General features: G+C 40.3%; 2 protein-coding genes across 2 annotated transcripts in view; one reads left to right on the forward strand and one right to left on the reverse strand.

The window, feature by feature from the left end:
• LOC148647740 (uncharacterized) overlaps window positions 1-24388 on the forward strand; it is a 273814-nt gene that overhangs the window by 211853 nt on the left and 37573 nt on the right. The gene's annotated exons all lie outside the window — the stretch shown is intronic.
• On the reverse strand, window positions 130-23281 carry LOC148647744 (polyunsaturated fatty acid lipoxygenase ALOX8-like). The gene is given in 10 exon segments (XM_088608397.1): window positions 130-309; window positions 3898-4068; window positions 5573-5673; window positions 7693-7814; window positions 10527-10696; window positions 11371-11457; window positions 12512-12712; window positions 20455-20598; window positions 21797-21969; window positions 23230-23281. Coding segments are annotated over 10 exon segments (1401 nt in total).

Below are 24388 nucleotides of genomic sequence, written 5' to 3' on the forward strand. Positions count from 1 at the left end.
CAGTTCTATAAATCAGCATAAAGCATGCAGTAAAGAAATAAAAACATATATATATTGTTCCTCATCTTAAAATTGAAGATTCAACAGTAAAGGCAATGTGTGCAAGATTGTGCCTCCTGATGGTGACGTTCAGATAGCCACACTGTTCCTCACGACAGATGGAAGCATGTAAGTGTATTTCACTTCTGTGCTTTTATTGCGGGACGTTATTTCATCTTCAATCTTCTCCAGGTCAGATCTGAATCTTAAAATCAGATCCTGAGGTCTTTTCTGTGTGAAGAGCTTCTCTGGATAGTCTCCCAGTTTAACCTGTGAAAGTGAGGAGGGGAGCAAGTGTAAGTTATCAAAGTACAATATGTTACCAAGGTTAGGGTGCTTGATTTTCAGGAGGTTAGAATAGACTAGTCTGGACTTGGCAGAAGTTACATTTTATGTGTTCATAAACACACATACAGCATACATTAAATGGTGATCAAAATGTAATGTTAATAATAATAAACTTTATTTTATATAGCGCCTTTAAAGGTGCCTTCTCAAAGCAATTTACAGGATGACAACAACAATAAATAAAAAGAATACACAAGATAAAACACAATTATAATATATAGAGGAGACCGTGGATAGTGGTACTAAGAAAAGCAGAGGGGTGAAGAATGGAACCAGTTAAGTAAAGGCTTTTCTGAAAAAGAGGGTTTTGAGTCTGGATTTAAAAGAGTTTAGAGAAGGTGACTCTCTGATATCCTTGCTGAGAGAGTTCCAGACCTTGGGGGCATAGCAGGAGAAGGCCCTGTCACCCCTAGAGTGAAGAGGGGCTTGGGGGACAGTAAGGAGAGCAGAATTAGAAGAGCAAAGGTTGCGAGGTGGGGAGTAGGGCGATAATAGTTCAGACAGTTACTGAGGTGCCAAGCCATGCAGAGCCTTAGAGGTGAGCATGAGGATTTTAAAGTCCACACGGAATTTGACCGGAAGCCAGTGCAAGGACTCCAGGATAGGAGTAATGTGAACACTTGCACTAGACCTGGTCAGGATTCTGGCTGCTGAATTTTGGACATACTGCAGTTTGTTCAGAGTAGATTTAGATACCCCAGCGAGTAGAGCATTACAGTAGTCAATTTGAGAGAATACAAATGTGTTAATCAGCTTTTCAGCCACAGTTAATGATAGCATAGGGCGGAGTCTAGCGATATTTCGGAGGTGAAAAAAATATGTTTTGACAGTATGCTGCAGATGTGGGTCGAATGTTAAGCGAGAATCAAATATAACCCCAAGGTTTTTCAATTTTGATTGAAGCTCAAGTACAGAACCATCTACAGATAGTATGTTACGTCCCAGTGTGTGGTCTGTGTGCCTTTTTTTTTTATGTTCCACACTGCTGACTCTTGATTGTTCTCCCTCCCCCATGTGAAGTTTTGAGTCATCCAAATTTTTAAGTCAGAGATGCAATTAGAATAGAGACAGCAACATCAGTGTCAGGTTTGGTATGGATGTATATTTGAGTATCGTCAGTGTAGAAATGAAAGCTGAGGCCATGTGATCTTAAAAGCTGACCAAGTGGGAACATGTAAATGCTGAAGAGCAAGGGGCCCAGTATTGAGCCCTGAGGAACACCAGACTTAACAATGCGAATTTCAGACCTGTACCCATTAAGAGAGACAAAGTGACAGCGATCAGTGAGGTAAGATTTGAACTATTTGAGAGCAGTGTCAGAAACTCCAAACACAGTCTCAAGATGAGGAAGTAAGATGTTATGGTCAACAGTGTCAAAAGCAGCACTGAGATCAAGAAGGATGAGTATAGAAAGAGAACCAGAATCAGAAGCTATTAGAAGATCGTTGGTGACTTTGACCAGGGCAGTTTCTGTGCTGTGAAGTTGACGGAAGCCAGATTGGAAGGGTTCGAGAAGGTTGTTTGTCATGAGGTGGTTATGTAACTGAAGTGGTTATGTTTTAGAATTTTTGCAAGAAAGGGTAAGTTGGAGATGGGGTGAAAATTGTTAAGGCTGTCGAGAGCCATGTTAGGCTTTTTTGGCACGGAGGTAATGGCAGCAGTTTTGAGGACCATTGGTACAATGCCAGTGCTCATGGATTCATGTATAATATTGAGGACAATGGGACAGAGAGAAGAGAAACAGGACAGAAATAACGTGGTGGGAATGGGATCTAAAATAGATGTGGTGGGTTTCATGCGTGTAACTAGTTTATTGAGGGATGCTGAGTCAAGAAGACAGAAGCTGGAGAGAAGGGAACCAGAGAAGTAGGATGAGGAGGGAGGAGGTATGGAAATGATATGCGTAGTGGAGAGAATGTGATGCCGGATGGTGTCAATCTTAGAACTAAAGAAATCTAAGAATGTGTTGCAAAGTTGTGATGAGGCAGGTAATGTGGTGGGGCAGTTTGGCTTGAGCAGTCTGATGGTGGAGAAAAGATGTCTGGGGTTGTTTTGGTGATTTTCAATGATGTGAGAGAAGTAGGTGGATCTAGCAGACTCTATAGTAACCTTATATTCATATAAGTAATCTCTCCAAGCCTGATAATGTACATTTAGGCCAGGAAGACGCCACCTATGCTCAAGTTTGCAAGAGGCTGCCTTCATGAATCGCAGATGGTCATTGTACCAGGGGGCAGGGCAAGAGAAGGAGATGGTTCGAATATGTTAAGTGCATATTTTAAAAAAAAATCTAAATAAAAAGTTGCATTTGGGCAAAACATGCTAATTTAGCTCATTTATAGCTCAAATAATCATAAAATATTTTGTAAGGTTTGAAAACAAATTAAATGAGACAATTAAATGTTAATTTTAAATTCAATTCATGATATTCCATGTCTATGTATTCTTTGCTCATTCAAGACATTAATTCCCCTTTGATTTTATTTTTTTAATGTTCTGAACGTATACACTGTAAATACTCTCATTATAACTTTTAAATATCTAGATTTGCTTCAAAGGAGGAATGTAGATATTGCCACAATACCTACAGTACGTTTCGCAGAGACAGGTAGATCATGAATGTGTTAATAAGTGTAACAACTACAGTATGTTGCCACTTCATCTTTGGCAGCAAACAAACCAATTGGGGCTCCAGTTGTATCGCAAAGTAATTTTTGAAAGATGATGTTAGCAAATTTAAAAACTAATTTTTCAGCTTGAACAAATGCAATTGATGTTGCTATTCAGATATTATGCAGGATGCACTAATGAATGCTGTCATGAATCATACAGTATGTCATAGACAGAGAGAAAAAGAGAAATTTCCAGTATCTGGTGTCTATAGCTTTGAGAAACTGTATGTCTGACTGTATGTCTAGATGTTATACATACATACAGTATATGGCTTTTGATACACCATTCAAACATCACATTTACTGTTGTTCAGACATACTCATACTCCAAAAGTCCCCATATGCTTGCCATGCTTTTGTCTGTGTTGCTCAAAGGGAAGATACTTTTGGCTCCGCATCAGTAAAATCCCATTTCGTGCCTCTTGGTACTGTATGTCCTTCTCTAGTGTTTTAATGAAAAACTGACTAGAAAAAGAAGATTGCCATTTCAAGTCAAATACCTCATTTATTCTAATGTATGTGCCTTATAGCTGCATAAATTTCCCGAAAATGACTGAGCTGGAAATAGAGTTAGCTTTTCTAGAGTGTGCACACAATTAACTGCTTCACCAGGGCGCCTAATATAAGCATATTTCTGAAATACCCTAAACCACAGAGCTGCATGGTGATGAAAAATACAAAGTAAATAAATAATGATATATACTATATAAATTGAATTAATAAACAAATCCTATAATCTTATGGATTTAAGCTTTATAAACACAGCAAAAATGCATATTCCAGTCAACTTTGAAATGTGTAAACAGAGCATGTTACTGTGCAGGAGGGTGAAACTCACTTTTTCAAGGTAAGTGTGGCTGAGCATCCTAGTGATGGCCAGAGTGGTCAAGGTGCTCCTGCTATCGGCTACGCTGCGGATGATCTCAGAAAAGAGGAGGTCCTGCTTCATGGAGGGTGGAGGTCGGGCCATTGTGAAGGGGACATTAGGCATCCAGGAACAATAGTCAAACTTTGAGAGAAAACAACTGCACGATTATTGCAAAGTGTCCTTACATGTGTCTGGTGTGTGTGAGTGTGTACACCTCTGCACTTGTGTGTGTATGCCCTGTGATGGACTGTCCCCGCCTTGTGCCAGTTGCTTGCTGTGATAGGCTCCAGCTCCTCTGCCACCCTGAATTGGAAGAAGCATTCGACAATTTCCAAGTAGTCAAGCTCAGTAAGATCTGAGAACAAAAACTGTATGACATCAAAAATTCATGAGCATCCATGAATACAAGTGAGAACATGAACATGAACCAGTTTACACAAGTACATATAGATCAGGTGTGTGTAAAAGGAATCAACCATGCACGAGTCAGAACCTATCGGCTATAGATAGATAATACTTTATTAATCCCGTAGGGAAATTGATGATGCAGTAGAATGTAAGGAACTTACAATAAATACAGATGACCTCTGCATTTTTATTCTGTTTTCCCGTCACAAATCTTTTGAAGAATGTACATGAATCAAACTGGAGGTGGCACAAAAACAGACATTCTTCAAAGCACACTGAGCCAAACTGAACAGCCAGCCTGTTGTCTCAGTACAGAGGTGAGTGGTACTGGTGGACCAGCATGTGGTGCTCTTCTCTCTGAACCTGAATGTCCTAGGTAATGCCTTAATATAGTGACAGTCTCTTTGCTGTACATGACTGTGCCTGTATTGGAGCAAGAGCTGAGGCTTTGATAAAGCCTCTTCCTTCTCTTCAGGAAATAGGACACACTTACATTGATTGACTGATTGGACTCCTGTGGAATTCCATTCCACAGGCAGAAAAGGGATCATTTGATTGGTCCTGTGCTAAATTGGAACATTCCTCAGGAGCAGCAGCAGCCATTATAAGAGCAATCAGTTGCAGAGAGCTGTGTCTAAGTTCCTGTAGTTCAGGGAGGGAAAGTGTGTTTAGTTGTATCCTGAATTGCACAGTGTTTGGAGTCTTTAACTCCTGTGCTTTAACATCAACAGCAGCTGGATCCACCAGTCACTTAACCAGCTGATGCAAGATGATACAAGATGGAAAACAAAGGCTTTTCATGTCAGCCCACATCTGGAAATCGAGAGCAGGTTCTCTGGCATGCAAACCGGCAGCAGCAGTAAGGAGACAACTGATTGAGAGTAAGAAGAGGGCATTTGTAAGTGTTAAAAAACATAAGCTTTGAGGGGGCTGCTAAGCAACTTGCTACACAGTTATTGTTCAGTATTGGACTGAAGTCTCGTGAGGGGCTCAAAATGGAGCCTAGGCTTTTGTTTAGCTTGGTGTTTTACATTTCTCTTTTCACTATACATAAAGTATAGTTCTTCTGTCCTATGGTGACTTTTTACCTTGATGACCCCTTTTAGCAGAGTACAGTATGTAACAGGCCTGACCTTAGTTGGCATAATCCAGGGTTAAGATAACCAGGTAGGATTTAACCAGAAGAAAAAAGGATGTTAAAAAAAAGTTACTTTCTGGTTAGTCAAGCCGATCTCACCTGTCCACTGTTGACTGCACTGTGTTGCACTGAGCAGGTGAATATAACCATGGTGAGAAACTTTTTCAGCTTCTGAACAGTGGGGAAGCTTTCTGGAATACCTGAAAGAAATATTATATTCTGTATTACCACATTGACTTTGCTTTAATATAACACAAGTACACTACTACTAACAGTGCTGATATGTCTGTGGAAATATCAAGTGTTTTGTGGTTACAACCTCTTTATAACACAGGGAGATGTGCTCTGCCTTGTCCGCCTGTCCAAGGCAAGTGCCTCTAACACAACAGACACTGTTTTTCTCGACTGATATTTCTGGCCTGTATGTTGGCATCAGAGATTCATATAATGCAGTCACATAACGGATTGATAAACCATCTAATTGCAGTACCTTAGTCATCTTCGTGATTTAATTACCATGACTTGCAGTAACGAGTATGTAGATTAACAGATATATGTAGCTTCTGACACATTTGATAGCATTCCAAATAATGCTGCAATCCTGGTTTCTCACTTTTTCTCTCCTCTTCTATGTGATAAGGATTATATGAAAAAGGCATGAATTTTCAGATTCAGACAGTTTCTTTCCTCAGGCTGTCAGATTACTGAACTCTACCCCTACAACTGACTCAGTTTTTTATTTTCTCAAAGTGCTCCCCTGGGGATGAAGAAAGCATTTTGAATTGAAAGTGCACAATTGTTGTGGGTCATATATTCTGACTGGAGAAATCTGGGTGGTTGTGAATGAAATGCATTGTATTTTATCTGGGTGGATGTGTGCAGCAAGGTTTTTAAAAAATAATCTGTTCTATTTCAAAAAGAGCATTTATTGTGCATCTTCAGTGTGCATGTATTAATTCCTCAGTTTTATTGTAGGATTTGTGGACTGATATTACTTGCTGTGGTGACTATACAATGCTTGTCAAATTAACTAAATTTGGAAATAAGCCTTTGGAGAGCAGTAGAATTGTGTGCATAACTAGAAATATCGCTGATAATTCCTGCTTCTAAAAATTGTGATGCTCTGTGTCAATATATTTACAGACTCCAGATGATTATAATATCTGTCATTTGCTATTTCACTGGTAATGTACAATAGAAAAACTGAAATGTGCAAATTATAGTGATCTTTACATTTCCAGGTGCCATCAACTGCAAATACAAGGTCAGACAATTGAACTAATTCTTGTTTTGATTTTGTTTTTGTGCAAATTGGCGGTCTGAGGTCAATATGCTTTTTTCCAGTGGCTGAGCTGTAGGGATCACAAATTTCCTCTAGGGGACAATAAAGCCTGAATTGAATCACTGTGGTTTATTCCATGTTGGAGCAGGACTGGGGACTATGCCTGGGTCCCCGAGGCCACCAGGGGGCTCCCTCAACATTTGACAGCATCTTGTTTTAATTGGTACATTCAGATATTAATCAAAAAGCTGTATACTTCATATGAACAATTAAACAAAATAGTAAAACTGGGGTTTGGAGCTTTTAATAGTGTATACAGTGTATCCAAGTATGATCTGTAGGGCCCCCATCTCTGATGCTTCTGTCAAACTGGAAATTATATCTCCCCAGTGTTCCAAGTTTTCAAGTTACATTTTAGCCTTTAGTTTTGTGTTTTTATGATTTTTAATGTGGTTCTATTGTCATGCAATTTTTCAACGGCAAGTTGCAGGGTATGCAATTTGCTATAAGTAACATCCGTCTGTGTCCAGTACAACAGATTGTCATACTCTATCACTCTATCACATTTTCATTTCATGTTTTACTTTAATTGCATCAGTCTGTTAATTTTTACCAAACTACTAAACCAATTTTTCCCATTGAAAATAAGACACAGTTCCTATTACCTAAAGATAACTTACTGTAGGAAACTGAGCCATGGACGATAAAAATTGAAGTCGGTGAGGTTTGGAGTTAAATTAGGAGCAACAGGGGACAGGAATAACTCCAGCCCCTAATTAGCGTATAGGCACAAAGTCTTCTAAATTATACTGTAAAATATAAAGCCATGCATACAATATCCTGTTCAAAGTTTATTTAAATTTGAATGTTCCCTTATGTCTTTTAATTCCCAAAGGTTAAAAAGTCAGGGATAGCATACTTTTGTATTGTTACCTACCTAACTGTTCCCTTCCCAGGAACCCATTGGTGAAGATATCCTTTATTCAGGCCTGCAGCTCGGTGTCCTCCAGGACATCCTTGTCTTCCAGGTAGTAATGTTTCAGTATGCCCTCCACAAACCTGACAAGGAAGCACAGAACTTTTTTTTGCAACAATGTGAGTTTAAGTTTTTTATTTTTTATTTTTAAAGCACTGAGTTTAAAAATGTTTTCACATGTTTTGAAGACCTACTGTACGAATAGTTACAAAGGAGAGGATCCACTCAGCCCATCCGGTCTGTTTGGTGATCTAAAGATCCTGTCAGGCCGGTTCTTAAAGAAACCCAGGGAACTGTTACATAAGTCTATAAAGTCCTACAAACCGCTGTGTAAAGATCTTAAAATGTGAATACAGAACAAATCATACTTATCCACATAGTTTTGTACAATATTTAACCCAGAATGTATCTGGTATTTCTTCTCTGCACCGAATCTAGGGCAGTAATATCTTTTTTTATTATTATTTAACATGTTGGCCAAGGTTTTACACATTGTAAATAATGCTGTACTAGTGTTTTATACAATTTTACTACAACATCCATTGATATGAATTCTACATTATGTATCCTTGTTTATATGCTATAATTTGTTTGCCCTTCTAATTTTCCTCCCTTTTCCAGTAGATGTACTGTAAATGATGCATCAACATAAAGTTCCTAACTCCTACATAACCTCATGTACTGTAGCTTGGAACGTTTTATTCAAAATCCTGTGCTTGTTTACATTAAATGTCTGTTGGGTTTGTCCAGTCATAATAGTCTTTCTGAATCTTAGAAAATTACTTAATGTTCACTAATTCTCCTAATTTGGAATAATTTAAAAAGATGTCAAGTTTACTATGTATATCAGATAATTGATATAAATTAGGAGAAGTAATGCAGATCCTTGTGGTACTTCACTAAATAAATCACCCCAATTTGAACATTCAGCCCTTAACAGTATTATATTTGTATTTAGTAACCAGTTTTCAAATTAAAAGCACTACAATCTGAGAATTAATCTTTTATAAGGAAATTTATCACAGGTCTGAGAATCTAAATATACCATATACAGATTCACTCAATCTGAATGAGTGTCAAAACCCATATCTGATGTTAGTTAAATGGCAGCTTCAATCTGTTGTACTATATTAAATCCACTACACCAATCAACTAACAAGATACAAATGTAAGCTAAATAAGTACTTGTAAAAAATCTTTGATTTATAATTGTTTTTATAGTGTTTCTCACTAATTTTGTGTATTTATTCAGTGTTTTTTCATATTGCTTTATCTCAAAATACTTTGGTTTCCCTTGCAAGCAATTAAAACATCAGTCATTTTAATTATTGGCATTAATATATAATGTTTATTTGCTGTGTAGTGAATTTAAGTGCCTTCAAATCAAACTTTGAGTCATTTAAATCACTACTGACTTTTTTCATTTTTATGGATTTGTTTAAAATACAATTTAAATGTATAATATATATATATAGTACATATAAATGCATTATACATTTTAGTCAATCTAAAAAAATTCTAATTTATACACAATTTCCATTAATTCTGTATATAATTAAGTGTTATACAGTATTGACATACAATATTGTATTTGGAGTTGTGTAATCATTGTTTTCAATGAAATTCTCACTACTGTATGATCAGTGCAGAAAAATTTATGGATTAATAAACTTTTATTTTTTATTATTAAATTAAGATGTGTGACAGCCACACTCAGCTGTGGTATAGTAAGGATTCATTGTGCCACCTGATGGTCTTACAGAATAGTGTAGCTCTGCATCAGGTTATTTAAATTAAAGCAGCAAAACATGATTGTTCTCCATACTATGGCACTTGCTGCTGTATGTTGTCTGACACATTGTGTGTTTTAAATGCTTGCATCTGTGTTCTATGCTAACTACTGTTCTTGCTTGGTCATAAAAACAGTTGGGTAGGCATCCCTAAATCCATATTGAGTATTATCCCTCAGATATTTCCATGTATTGATTCTCTAACTTGTCTACAAACCTTTTCATAACCATACATGTAATATAAGTCATTAGAGATATTGGTCTGTGATTACTTAGGTAACTTTGTTCACCCTTCATATTGATAAGCACTAGATTAGTGATTTTCAAGGGTACCACCACTGTCATTGTTGGACTAATTACATAAATCGCTTTTGAATAACTTCTCTCAATTCCTTGAGTACACCTGGTAAGCTGTCGGGCCCTAGGAATTCATTCATCTTGACTGCTCCTAATGTTTGATCAAACTAATGCAGTCATTGTTGGATTAAGCTTCTGCAAGAACAAGATACATGTGGGTTTTCTGTGTGTATATACACTCTAATAGCTCTGTACTTTAAATGCAGTACATTGCATTTCTCATCATGTGTCAGTGTCCTGGCCAAATTTCCCATTGGCCCTTACCAATCATGGCTTCCTAATAATCCCCCTCTATGAACTGGCTTCATTACTCTGCTCTCCTCCCCACTGAGAGCTGATGTGTGGTGAGTGTTCTGGCGCACTATGGCTGCCGTCGCATCACCCAGGTGGATGCTGCACATTGGTGGTGGTGGAGGGGAGTCCCCATTACCTGTAAAGCGCTTTGAGTGGAGTGTCCAGAAAAGCGCTATGTAAGTGTAAGCAATTATGTGGTTAATCATCTCTTGGTGCTTAAGAACTGAAAAAAATGTATTAGCTCTTCTTAACGAAAGCAGGTTGGAACATGTCTCCCTTAGAGAAAGAGTCCAATTAATGATGACTACAGTTGTCTTTCTACATCTCTGCTCACACAATGCCTGGAGGTCCCACCTGTTGATCGCAGCCCACAGTTTAAGGCCGTCATCGCGGTAGTGGTAGTTGGGTATTCGTTCAACCCCACAAGCGGCAATGTCCTCCGGCAGACAGAAGGAGCTGTAAGTCAGGGAAGTAAAACCTCTCTGCATCACTTCAAACTTCCCCAGTCCTCCAGTGCTGGAGGCCTAGTTGAGAATGAAAACAAGGGATTTTAGTCTAACTTTCATCCAAACAATTTATACTGAATTCCAGCCATGGATTTAGCAGTTATGGAAAACTGTTGTTTTGGCTCCTGGGAAATTTTTAAAAGGCAAAATAGAAATTGCTGTAAAACAAATACAGATGTATTTCTCATAGTAATCTAAAAGATCTGTAATTGGCATTAGGCACTTTATTACTTCAATTTAATTTAGTTAAGCAGGTGAAAGTCACTATTGAAGAACACAAATACTGCAACTTACTTTGTGGTTAGGGGTAAGTGTTTTAAATAAAAATGTTTACTGTAGTATTGTTACATGTTTTTAAAAATTAATATGCTTCTCTAAACAGTTTTATGAATTATTAAAGGTGCCTCTTGAAAGGATTATTGAAAAAACTTAAATCACAAAGGAAAGCTGAGAGTGCATCCCTTATACCAAAGGGGCTACATAAAGCTGGAATAACATTTCCATTTTAGACTCGAGAGCATTCAGCCACCTAAACTTCTTCAATTTTAGTAATGAACTGGTCTGATTGTTCCACCATTTTAAATGAGTCTTTTGCTTTATATTTTGTGTTATAAAAATGTTAAATAGGGAATAGGACTATAAGAAATTCATAGGATTGCAGGTGCAATGGTTATGCAGCAATAGAGACTTACCTTGTCAAAAAGTCCACCTCCTGACACCAAAACATTTCTTGCCATAATATTGATGTGAAGGGTGTATCTCATGTGAGGAATCAGGAGCTTCATATTGACACAAAAAATAAATACATTATCTACATAGGAAAACAAAGACAATAAACATGCCAATGGTGCATTCTTTATTGGCTCAAGACAATTGTCATGAGATTCAGGATGTTTCTTTATTGAAGTGAATGGTAAGCTAGCCTGTTTGATTTCTACAACACTTGATGCAGAATAACAGTATTTGGTCTATCGAGTAGATTTTCTGTTTTATGCCCCTTAAGTCTTTCCCTTTGCTGATTCTATTCCCCAGTTCAAATATTAAAACTGTTCTAAGAGGGTAATAAGGATGTTTAAATTGACATTTAGTGACTATGGCATGATAGCAAACTGCAGTTTAAGAGGGGGCATGTTGCAAATTAAAAAAACAAAAAGTAAAATGCTGAAAATAAATATTTAAAGGCTGTCCCTTGTATTGTAGTAATTATTGTATGGTTCACTTAAAACACTTACAAATCAAATCTGTCTCATCATAGCAAATGTAATATTAACAAGTAGTCAATTATTATTGTGCATTTACACATTCCATAGGTTTAAATAAATTAGAAATTCTGCAGTAGAGGGGACCTCCCTGGGGGAGTCTCCATTTTGGCTCAAAAACCCAACAGTGTAGATTTTAAACAAGATGGCCACCTGTTAGTTGGAAATGAAGATTTAGAGACAACTAGGCCAAGTAAGTGTTAGTACTTGGGTGGACTGGAATTGGAATGGAGAAAAAAAGGTTAGGACAGGTCTTTCATGGAATGAGCCATGTCTCTATATGATTATGCAGCCTAGAAGATTCTGGTAAGGAAGAAAGATTCTGTTTGCATCCTGGCTAGAGCTGGGAGGCAGAAATTCGTTCCCCTGTTTTAAGATTGTGACTACTGATGGATCTTATGGTGTATATATTGTATTTGAACATAAATATGCTGACTCAAAGGTGAACAAAAACAGTTAAAACCTTAGAAAACACTTTCTTAGGCTACCTGCTTAGACCAAGAAGAAAGTCACTTACACAAATAAATACAAAATGATTATGACATCTTTTGTCAAAAATACACAGTAACAGTACCTTGAACAAAGGGTGCACTGAGGGTAGCTGCCTGAGGGTGGCAACACAGAATACCTCTGCCAACATGTGGGTTCGCAGTAAGTTAGTAACCAACTCGAAATAGTTAAAGTCAGCACTGCGCACATAGGTCTTCGCCAAGAGCCAGCTGACAGAGTCGCTGGGCAGGAATATGGGGTTTTCTGGTTCTGCCTTCTGCTTGAGCTATAATGAAAAAGATAACATTAACAAGCATAGAGCCAGATCCATACTATTTGATGCACATCCTACGAATGTTTGAAAGATTGTGTATATACACATACTGTATTGTACAAGATAATCCCTTTGTCAGGATTCAACCCATTGAGGCTGAGCAGGTGTGAGCCTCATCGGAATGATCCCCAAAACACTGACAGATTTTGAACAGCAAGTGAGGTTGGCAGCAATGTGTCGCTGAGGAGAACGAGCACTTAGTGTGGAAAGAATGAGAAGTCTGAGCTCGTCTGGCCAGAGTGAGCACCAGTGGGGTCTTCCTGGATGAAGATGGGTGGGAGACCTCCTGGGAAGAATGAGATTGTTACTGGGACCAGTAGGCAGCACTCACCCTGTGGTCTGTGTGGGTCCTAATGCCCTAGTATAGTGATAAAGAGACTACACAGTAAAAAAGGCACCATCCTTCAGCTGAGAAAGTGACTCTGGCACTGGTTTGTGAAAAGGAAACAGGATAAAGGTGAGAGTTTTTGTAAAGGTGAATATAAGATATTAGAAAAGTGCCACAAAAAAGATGTGTGCAGTTGTGGGCAATCAGGCAGTTATTAGAAGTACATGATCATAAGTGCAACTTTAGAATACAACTTCATCCCAGACTTCTGTTTAAAAACACCACTTAGTTCTATCCCTTCTATTTTAAGTTATTTTCTGCTGAGCAATCCTACTTAAGCCATTTGCAATAAATAGATGACATATTAAGACCTTTAATAAGAAAAGCTATGCCAGTTGTCGGTTTATCAGTAATGCCATTAACTAGTGATTTGGGAGAGGGTCATTCCTCTACATTTTTTCAGTTCTGTTTTCTAGGAATAATAATCATTTTATTATTTCCTGGGAAAGCTAAGATTGCTACTGGAAGAGGTGTTACTGGGACCAGTAGGGAGCACTCACCCTGTGGTCTGTGTGGGTCCTAATGCCCTAGTATAGTGATAGAGAGACTATACAGTAAAAAAGGCACCATCCTTCAGGTGAGATGTAAAAATGAGGTCATGACTCTCCATGAGAGTCATTTAAAAATTCCAGGGCATTTCTCAAAAACAGCAGGTGTCCTAGGTACCCTGGTGCCCCAGCCAAATTCCCCCCCTGCCCTTTACCAATCACGGTTTCCTAAAATCTGTGTCTATGAATTGGCTTCATCACTCTGCTCTCCCCCTCTCTGATAGCTGGTGTGTGGTGAGCGTACTGGCGCACTATGGCTGCCGTTGTCATCCAGGTGGGGCTACACATTGGTGGTGGTAGTGGAGGGGAGTCCATATTTCCTGGAAAGGTATTTGAGTGGAGTGTCCAGAAAAGTGTTGTGTATATGTGTGCGAAATAATAAAATGATTATTATTCCTAGAAAACAGAACTGAAAAAATGTAGATGAATGACCCTCTCCCAAATCACTAATGTGGTGTCTCCGGGGGATAGTTTATGTAAACGAAGGTAGTACTTACACCACACTTTACTGTCCTCAGATCCGTGGCGTTTCTTCCAACAACTGTCTTCCTAATACAGTCCGTAATCCGTTCCCTTAGTCCTGATCCTTAACAAGCACCTCTTTCCACTCTTTTCCTCCAAAACGCATTCACCTTACCGGCTTCCGCCCTGTTCACTGCCTCCGGGCCACTTATATTCCGGTTCCTGATGCGTCTCAGCTGTGTCTCGTGTTTCTTAAGGTAGACCCTTTCCATCTACTGGTCAGCTGATTCTTTTTGTCCGCCATCTTGCTAAGGTCAATCTCTAGCATTTTCAGCGTTTCGTTTCGGAAATACCTGTTAGAGATGACCCTTCCCCGTGTCCTCTTACATTCCCTCCCCCTGAGATCAGCCCCGACCTCGGGCGATCTAGAAAAAAACAAACAGTGCATTCGGGAGAGGGCGTCTACATTTCCTTGTTTCCTTCCGGGTCTATAGACCGTCTGAAATTGAAATCTTTGCAGACTAAGACCCGACCGCGTAATTCTATCGTTTTTATCCATATTTTGTAACATCCATGTTAATGGCACATGATCTGTGTATAATATAAATTGTCTTCCCAATAAATAATACTTCAAATAGTCTAGGGCCCATTTGATTGCTAGACATTCTTTCTCTATCGTGGAATAGTGTTTTTCGGCCGGAGTCAACTTACGGCTGATATACAGAATAGGATGCTCCAGTCCTTCAATCTCCTGCGACAGTATGGCTCCAATCCCAGTGTCTGAAGCATCAGTTTGTACCATGAAAGGCTTACTGAAGTCTGGTACCTGTAAGACAGGTTGAGAAGTGAGAGCTGCTTTTAAGTCTTGGAAAGCCCTCTCTTCCAAGTCGGTCCATTTTATTTTCTCCGGACAGCTCATCTTCGTCAGATCGTGTAGAGGGGCGGCCATGGCTGCAAACCCTGGGATGAAACGCCGATAGTAACTTGCCAGTCCCACAAACGTTCGAATTTGCTTCCTGGTAGCTGGTTTGGGCCAGTTCTTGATTAATTGTACTTTCTGATCTTGGGGCATGATCAATCCTCTCCCAATCGTATAACCCAGGTAATTGGCTTCCCTAGCCCCCAGACAACATTTATTTGGGTTGGCCATTAATCCTGCTGCTCGCAACGTTCCAGTTACTGCTTCCAGGTGTTGTAGATGTTGTTCCCAGGTCATGCTGTGGATTACAACGTCATCCAAGTAGGCGGCTGCAAAATCCCGATATGGTCTCAGAATTCGGTCCATCAATCTTTGGAATGTTGCGGGAGCGTCATGCAAACCGAAGGGTAGGACCCTATACTGATATAGTCCTTCAGGTGTGGCAAAAACGGTTTTGGCTTTATCTTCTTTGGCCAGTGGCACTTGCCAATATCCCTTCGTAAGATCAAGGTGCTGATGTATCGAGCGTTACCTAATCGCTCGATTAGTTCATCTATACGGGGCATGGGGTATGCATCAAACCGCGAGATCTCATTTAACCTTTTGAAATTGTTGCAAAATCGGATAGTTCCATCCGGCTTGGGGATCAGAACTATCGGGCTATCCCACTCACTATGGGATTCCTCGATTATTCCCATCTCCAGCATTTTACCCACCTCTTCTTTAATCAGTTTCCTTTTGGCTTCTGGTACTCGATACGGGGGTAGCCTTACCTTTTTCCCCGGTTCCGTGACGATCTTATGTTGTATAAGGTGGGTTCGACCAGGTGTCCGGGAAAAAACATCTTTGTTTTGGGACAGGAATTCTTGTAGTTCCTGTTTTTGTGCCGGAGCCAGGTCTCCCACGGCTACCGCACCCGTTTCTTCTTCCAGAGGGTCTGGGGAAAAGTGGGTGAGCAGAACTTCGGAGCCATGCCATTTTTTCAGCAAATTGACGTGGTAGATTTGATGCTGCCGTCTTCTGTCATGTTGCTTGACCTTATAGTTGACTGGCCCCACCTTTTCCACCACTTCATAAGGTCCCTGCCAGGATGCCAAGAATTTACACTCTGGGGTTGGAACTAGCACCAGTACTCTGTCCCCAATCTGAAATTCCCTCGCAACTGCTCCCCTATTATAAATTTGTTGTTGTTGAGCCTGGGCTTTCTCCAGGTTTTCTTTCACTAAGGGAACAATAACATTTATTCTTTCTCTCATCTGTTCCACATGCTCAATGATAGTTTGTAAAGGGGAAGGTTGATGTTCCCACGATTCTTTGACCACGTCCAATAGGCCCCGTGGTTTCCGAGAGTAGAATAATTCAAAGGGGGAAAATCCAATCGAAGCCTGCGGTACTTCTCGAACCGCAAACATGAGATACGGGAGCAGCTGATCCCAATTTTTGCCATCCTTTTGCATAGTCTTCCTAAGCATGCTTTTCAGGGTCTTATTAAAACGTTCTACTAGACCATCGGTTTGAGGGTGATAAACAGAGGTTCGGATCTGCTGTATACCCAGCAGCTTACATAAGTCTCGCATGACTTTCGACATAAAAGGTGTTCCTTGATCAGTTAGGATCTCTTTAGGAATTCCGACTCGAGTGAACAGTTGTACTAGCTCCCTAGCTATGTTTTTGGCAGTGGCAGCTCTCAACGGAATGGCTTCGGGGTACCTGGTAGCATAGTCTACTATTACTAGAATATATTGGTGCCCCTTGGTGGTTCTGATCAGGGGCCCCACCAAATCCATCCCAATCCGTTCGAAGGGGGTTTCAATAATTGGGAGGGGAATCAAAGGGTTCCTATAATAAGGTTGTGGCGCACTTTTCTGACACTCGGGGCATTCCCGACAGTACTTCTCGATGGCCTTATAGATCCCTGGCCAAAAGAACCTAGAGAGGAGTCTCTCGGATGTCTTCTTTACCCCCAGGTGCCCACCCAGGAGGTGGCTATGGGCCAAGTTGAGGAGCTTCATCTGGTAAGGCCGGGGAATAAGGAGTTGTTCCACTTCTTCCTGTCCCTTCTGCTGCACTTGATAAAGGAGATTATTCTTTGTCATAAAATATGGGTAACTCACTGTGTTAGGATCAGTACACCACTCCCCATCAATTTTCCTGACATGTCCCCACGCATGTCTCAAGTTCCCATCTTCTAGTTGGGCCGTCCCAAACTTACCCCGACGTTCTGGGGGTTCCCAGTTCGGTAGTTCCATATTTCCAAACTCAACTCCAAGTTCAGTTCCGCTTTCTTGTGGGTCCGTCTCATCAGGGTCGTTGGTAGGGCGTCACCACTGTCTTCCGGCCAGGGGATTGGTCTTGGCCTAGCTGATTGGATCGTGTTCCAAATCTGGAGGAAATGGGGACAGTCTCGTCCCAGTATGACAGGGTATGGCAACTGCTCAACCACTCCTACCGTTGAGCGGTAGGTCCCCTGTTCTGTAGAGATGCTCAATTCGACCGTTGGATAGTCTTTGGTGTCCCCGTGAATGCAAGTAATAGGTATTCCCTTTGTTCTTGGAATCTCTTGTTCTCCCGGAAGTATTGTAGGGGTCACCAGGGTCACCGCACTGCCAGAGTCCAATAAGGCTTCGATGGGTTCTCCCTCTATCTCGATTTTCGTAAGATGGGGATCCTCGCGGGTCGGGACCCCCGCTGTAAGGTAGTTGCATAGGGCTTCATCTCTGGGGTCTACCTGCATGGGTTCGGGCAGGCCGGGGCAATAGCTGGCTAAATGCCCTTCTTCCTGACAATTAAAACATCGCCGGGTTTCTTCCCATGGCCGGGGCCTTGAGTCAGACTTCCCCCGAAGTTTTTTTTTTTAACTGTATAGGTTCCCGGTAATCACTATACTTTATTGGCCGATACTTTATTTCGGTTTCCAGACTCTTGGGGCTTCTTCTCTCCTCCCTCCGAAAGTCCCCTTTTCTCTCCCTAATCAGGGCCTCTGTGGCATGGTGTCTGTCCACCCAGTCCATGGCTTGATCTAGGGTCTGGGGATCCCCTTCACTTACTTTCCTTTTCAGGTGCACAGGCAGACTCCTCACGAAATGATCCAACACCACCCTTTCTACCACCTGTCCTGGGTTTAATTCTTCTGGCTGGAGCCATTTCTTTGCCAGATGTACCAGGTCAAACATCTGAGACCTCGTAGGCTTGTTCATCTGGTAGCTCCAATTGTGGAACCGGACTGCTCGTATCGCCATGGTTACCCCTAGTCTTGCCAATATTTCGTTTTTCAGAGTCTCTTAATTCTCTGCATCTTCTTCTTTTAAATCATAATATGCCTTTTGGGCTTCTCCAATTAAATAAGGGGCTACTCTCCCAGCCCATTGTTCTTTGGGCCATGCATTTCGAGCTGCAGTTCTTTCAAAGGTGGTTAAATACGCTTCCACATCATCAAGCTCAGTCATCTTTTCTAGCGTAATTTGTTCTTCCTGAGCGGTGCCTCTCCCCGCTACCGGGGCCTGCCGGATTTCTTCCCTTAACCTGCACAACTCTGCGCGTATTAATTTTTGCTCCTCTAATTCGTTCGTTGGTTTCTTTTTGGATTTGGTTCGCCTCCAGTTGCGCTTCGTTAGCTTCTCGTTGTCCTTTTAATGCCTGGAATTGGGCGAGGGTGGCCTGGGACAACTGCTGTATTAATTCTTCCATAGCGTTTCTTCACACGCGCAAAGCGGAACCCGCACACACATACAAAAAAAAACTTGCTCTCTTTGATTCTCAAACCCGAGCGGGAGCTGCCCGCATCCTCCACCAATTGTGGTGTCTCCGGGGGATAGTTTATGTAAACGAAGGTAGTACTTACACCACACTTTACTGTCCTCAGATCCGTGGCGTTTCTTCCAACAACTGTCTTCCTAATACAGTCCGTAATCCGTTCCCTTAGTCCTGATCCTTAACAAGCACCTCTTTCCACTCTTTTCCTCCAAAACGCATTCACCTTATCGGCTTCCGCTCTGTTCACTGCCTCCGGGCCACTTATATTCCGGTTCCTGATGCGTCTCAGCTGTGTCTCGTGTTTCTTAAGGTAGACCCTTTCCATCTACTGGTCAGCTGATTCTTTTTGTCCGCCATCTTGCTAAGGTCAATCTCTAGCATTTTCAGCGTTTCGTTTCGGAAATACCTGTTAGAGATGACCCTTCCCCGTGTCCTCTTACACTAGTTAATGGCATTACTGATAAACTGACAACTGGCATAGCTTTTCTTATTAAAGGTCTTAATATGTCATCTATTTATTGCAAATGTCTTAAGTAGGATTGCTCAGCAGAAAATCCCTTAAAATAGAAGGGATTGAACCAAGTGGTGTTTTTTAACAGAAGTCTGGGATGAAGTTGTATTCTAAAGTTGCACTTATGATCACGTACTTCTAATAAGTGCCTGATTGCCCACAACTGCACACATCTTTTTTTGTGGCACTTTTCTAATCTCTTATATTCACCTTTACAAAAAATCTCACCTTTATCCTGTTTCCTTTTCACAAACCAGTGCCAGAGTCACTTTCTCAGCTCTTTTGAAACAAGCGGATCTTCAACCTCCAGAAAGGATCTGGTTCTGCTCTTTTCTTTCAGCTCTCATGTTGGCAGCCCTCGCAGGAACTCGGAACAGCTGTGGCTGCTTCAACGCTCATCCCTCACTTTCTCTTCTCCCAATCCCACCCTCTCTAGCTCTCCCTCTCGTTTCCTCGCCATTTCAGGTTGAGTGTCCTGCCCACCACATCTGCAGCCCCAGAGTATACTTGTTGTCTCATGTCCCCAGTCTCTCATTCCTCTGTTCCCACTGGTGGTCGCTCTGTCCAGAAGAGCTCAGACTTCTCATTCATTCCAAACTAAGTGCTCATCAGTGAAACATTGTTGCCAGCCTCACTTGTTGTTAGCCCCATGTTCAGAGGGGATCTTTCTGGGGGTGTAGTGATAGCACTGATCTTTGGCCTGCTCTGTCCAGCCAGGTGAGTTAACACAAATTAGGGTATTCTATCCCTTTATATTTTTCCCCTCATTTAGTCTTCATTATAATTGAACCAAACATCTGAAATGATGTAATTTAACAAATGTTTGGAAGGAAGTCCAGAACTTTGCATTCATCTTTTCTAGCACTTCTCCCTTTACCCCAGCTTCACCATTGCAGCATCCTCCCTGGTTTAGTCGTTATAAGTTTGGGAGGGTCATGACAGTGCCTTCTGCCAGGGGAGTTAAAAGCAGAAGTAGGAGGTATGCTGTCACTCTATTAATTGGCTCATTTTGCCGCTATTAGACTTTGACAGTACTAGTGAAATACTTGAGAATATTGTTTGAAATCTACACTTTTAGGTGTTTTAGATGGTAAATTGCATGACGTCTGGCACCTGGATGGCAATGGGCCTCAGGTTTTCTTCACGATCCAAATACAGCAGGCAGAGAGGAGCAGCAAGGAATTGCTTCTGTTTATTGATGGTGTTGGTCTTGATGCCATCGAGCTGCTTATAGTCCACAAGGTAGATATGGCCCTTCTGTAGAAACAAAATAATAAAAGGAGCTAATCTGCACCCTTTGGGAACTGAAATGAGTTACAGTACTTTATTAAAGACATATTTGGAAATGCAAGGCAAACTGATTATTTCAATTTTTTTTTTAAATGTGCTCAATACATGTATTTACCTCAGAAGACAGTGTTTCACATTGAACTGAATACTATTATTTCAGGTAAACAGGTCTAGCATTGGGAGGGCACAGTGAAATGGCAGTTATAATTGAACCAAGGTCTCTGGGTTTGATTCTGGCTTCAGTGTTTGTAAGAACTTTGCATGTTTTCACACTTTGTGTGGGTTTTATCTAGATGCTCTAATGTCTTCCTTCCATCCAATATCTTGATTTGATTGACCATTCTGAACTGTTCCTGTATGTGATGCACTGGAGAGCAGTTGTGTGCACTTAGTCCCACCCTGTGACCCATGCCTCTGTGATAGGCTCCTGCCTACTGTGATATTCATCAGGAAAAGCAATGCTATAAACATCGGTTACAATCCAGAAAGGATAATTATGGATTCAAATTGTTGAGAAATACAGCATGTAATAGGCTTGAGAAAAATTTCCCATCCTGTAGATGTGAGCCTCACACCTGATATGAAATTTTAGACATTCATTAGGTATTTTAACACAGACAGAATGCTGACAATCAGACTAGGACCTCTTTGGAAAGCTGACAATGAGCTGTGAGAAATAAAGACCAACATTATTCTGATCCTGAAAGCAATCTCTAGAATGAAGGCTGGGATTGGGTCTTCCCTCCTCATATGTTTATGCTCATATGTCCTGTGAACATCGGCATAACAACACGCATATAATGTTCATGTTTATTTTCAGATTTAGTGTGTTTTTGCCGAAAGTACAAAGTTACAAGGCTACTGGTAATCATTATTCAGAAACATGTACTCCTAAATCAACTGTTTACTAAATCTAAACTATTGAAGTAATGCCTGTACATCGGAACAGGTAAAGTTTTATTCCTTCACAACAACGTTTCGGGTGTGGAGCTGAATATGACACACCTGAAGAAGGCTCCACAGCTGAAACATTCTCTTTTCCTATCCTTTTAGCACGGAATAAAACTTTACCTGTTCCTTTGCGGCCGACACATGCTAACACCGCTACCTGCTTGAACTTCTTCATGCCTGTACGTTACACGTTTCAAGTGCAGGTCGTACTCACCTCCATTTCTTCCTGAAGGCCGCTGGATTTTTCCAGGAATTTATGGACCATCTCATTAGTAACTGGGAAGTTTTGGGGGATCTCCTTGCAGTGTTTGATCAGTATGGGGTTGGTGCCGTTTAGATACTGAGACCCAAAAAACCAATCTTTCTTCCGATATAGTTGCACTTTCCCTGTATTGACAACAACATGCTTTTAGTGTAAGAACTTTGTCGGTGCTTTTATTGACATTTTCTGGCTCATGTCAAATGCTGTAGCATCGGATGTACTTGAAAAACTGTGGGAAACACAAATGCACTAATTTGTTCCTGCTTACTGTCCTTTTTCATTTTTAAGAAAACTGTAAAACAGTTTCTGTATAGCAGACCCTATTGAGTGAAAACATACAGTAAGGACCTATCTGGTGAGGCAGAGCATGGCTTTAGAAAAATTCACATAATTAAAAGCAGTTCAAGATGATTCCTTACCTATTATAAGTACAAAGTATAACACTTTAAGGTATAAAATAATAATTTCAATAGTTGAATTAGTTATATTAACGGGTCTGCATGTGCTCATACACGCATTAAGTAACAGTTTAGTAACTGTCCTCAGTAGCTTCAAGCTGATTATTATTATTATGAAATACAGTTTTCAGAATGCAAAGGGCAGATACAAAGCCATTTAATAAAGAAATAAATATTCATTTAGGATATTTCATACATGAGACAATTTCTTTCTATAACAGTGCTACTCTAGTAATTCAATATAAAAGGGGAATTTTGACTTTTGGGGTACTCTGTGAATTCTAGGTTGCACACCACATCTCCCCCCCTCTTTGATCCAGTTGTTATACAAGACAGTTATATAAGTGTATCTGTTTTTGTGATGTTTTAACTTTGTCTCAAGATATGGTCATTAAATCAAAGATTCACATTTATAATTTCAGAAATGTGATAATCACATTTTGATAAATATCTGAGCACTGTAATTATACATGGTTGCAGACAAGAGGAGTACCTCCTATAATAAAACTAAACGTCTCATTTAATTGCAAATATTAGTGAGTCAGGGCTCCTTCCTGAGCTTTTTGTGACTGTGGCCAAAATCAGTTTTGCCCTATAGAGTACTGTATCATTATGATTTAAGAGCCAGCAGTATAAATATACTCTGAAGAAAAATTATCTAGCAGTATATACTGATTGGTTTTACAACTACTTTGTAAAAAGTACATTTTGAGACATGACTGGATTTTATGATTGTTCATTTATTTGCCTAATGCTTTTATCCAAAGTGACTTACATTTTACTGATGCAATCTAAGAGAAATGTCTTCAGCTGGTTTTCCATTTTGAGAATTAGATGTTTGTGCACATAATGACTTTCTCCCTGCCTTTATTATCCAATTATTTCTGTTTAATTTATAATCATGTTTCTGATTCAGAAGCACAGTACCTGACACATCTGTCTTTGTGGAATGGTTGAAGAATTTCTCGTATATCTGCATACTTTGCCAGGGATCCTTATAAGAGACGATGCTCCAAAGGCCAAGGTCCTTTAGACTGGAAAAATAGATCAAACCATCACACTTGTAACCATTCCAAAACAGTGTGAAACGGCAAGAACTAATTGATATTTACAATGTCATTATATTTTGAGTCAAAACATCATTAACAATCTTACTATGAAACAATTTTAAGCCATACTGAAAGTTTTGCTCACTAGTAGTGTTAGAGAGCAGAAGATTCATACAAAATGGCAGATCTTGTCCAAATTACAGTTCTCGGGGAAAACCTGCGACCTTTCGTTATCTGATTGGAGCAACATATTAAAAAAATCTTATCTCAATCTGGAGATAAACGAAGTTCCCACGATTTCAACAGAAACCCCTCCTTCTCATCCCCCCCAGATCCCCTGTCTTCCAATGTTGTTTGTAGGCTTGGGCCAATCCCATCCAACTGCCTAAGTGTCAGGGGCAGTTAAGAATAGAAATTTGCACCCCTATCCATACAGCAGCTGCCTTTTAAATTGCCATCCATTCAGCTGTCTTCCCATATTTGGTCCACAGTTTTCAAAGGAATGTACTGTAACTCAAACATGGTGCAATATCTATTTGTACCCTGCTGTCCAAATGTCAATGGTTCAGTTCTGAGCCATGATACTAGTCAACTGTGACTCAGATTTCACCAGCAGCTGAGTTCAAATTAACTGGGTTCAGAGTTTTTGAGAGGTCTCTATTTCTAGTAGTGTGGCACACAGAATATAGGCATATAAGCCATTCACACATGGTAGATTAGAAGGCTCAGGATGTTTTATCACACCTTAACACAAAATATGATCTCTCATGAAGACCTAACTAGACTACTGTATAGTCCCTTCTAAGCTACTTACTGACATCAGCATTAAACTGATTTTAACTCGTAGATAGGCACTATAATGTTCCAAGACTCATTGGTCGCTCCCTTTTCACTTGTGTAGAGCCCATACCAGAGGCTCTGTGCTTCCTGCCTTTTAAATGCTACCTAACCAATTTTCTTGAATTTGAATTGTCAAGTGAAGGGGGAAGGCAGGTCATCCTCAGCTGCTTTCTGGGGAAGTTGGATAAGATCTTAGA

The sequence above is a fragment of the Lepisosteus platostomus genome, chromosome 15 (assembly GCF_059453375.1).
Source record: "Lepisosteus platostomus isolate fLepPlt1 chromosome 15, fLepPlt1.hap1, whole genome shotgun sequence".
Classification (NCBI taxonomy): Eukaryota; Metazoa; Chordata; class Actinopteri; order Semionotiformes; family Lepisosteidae; genus Lepisosteus; species Lepisosteus platostomus.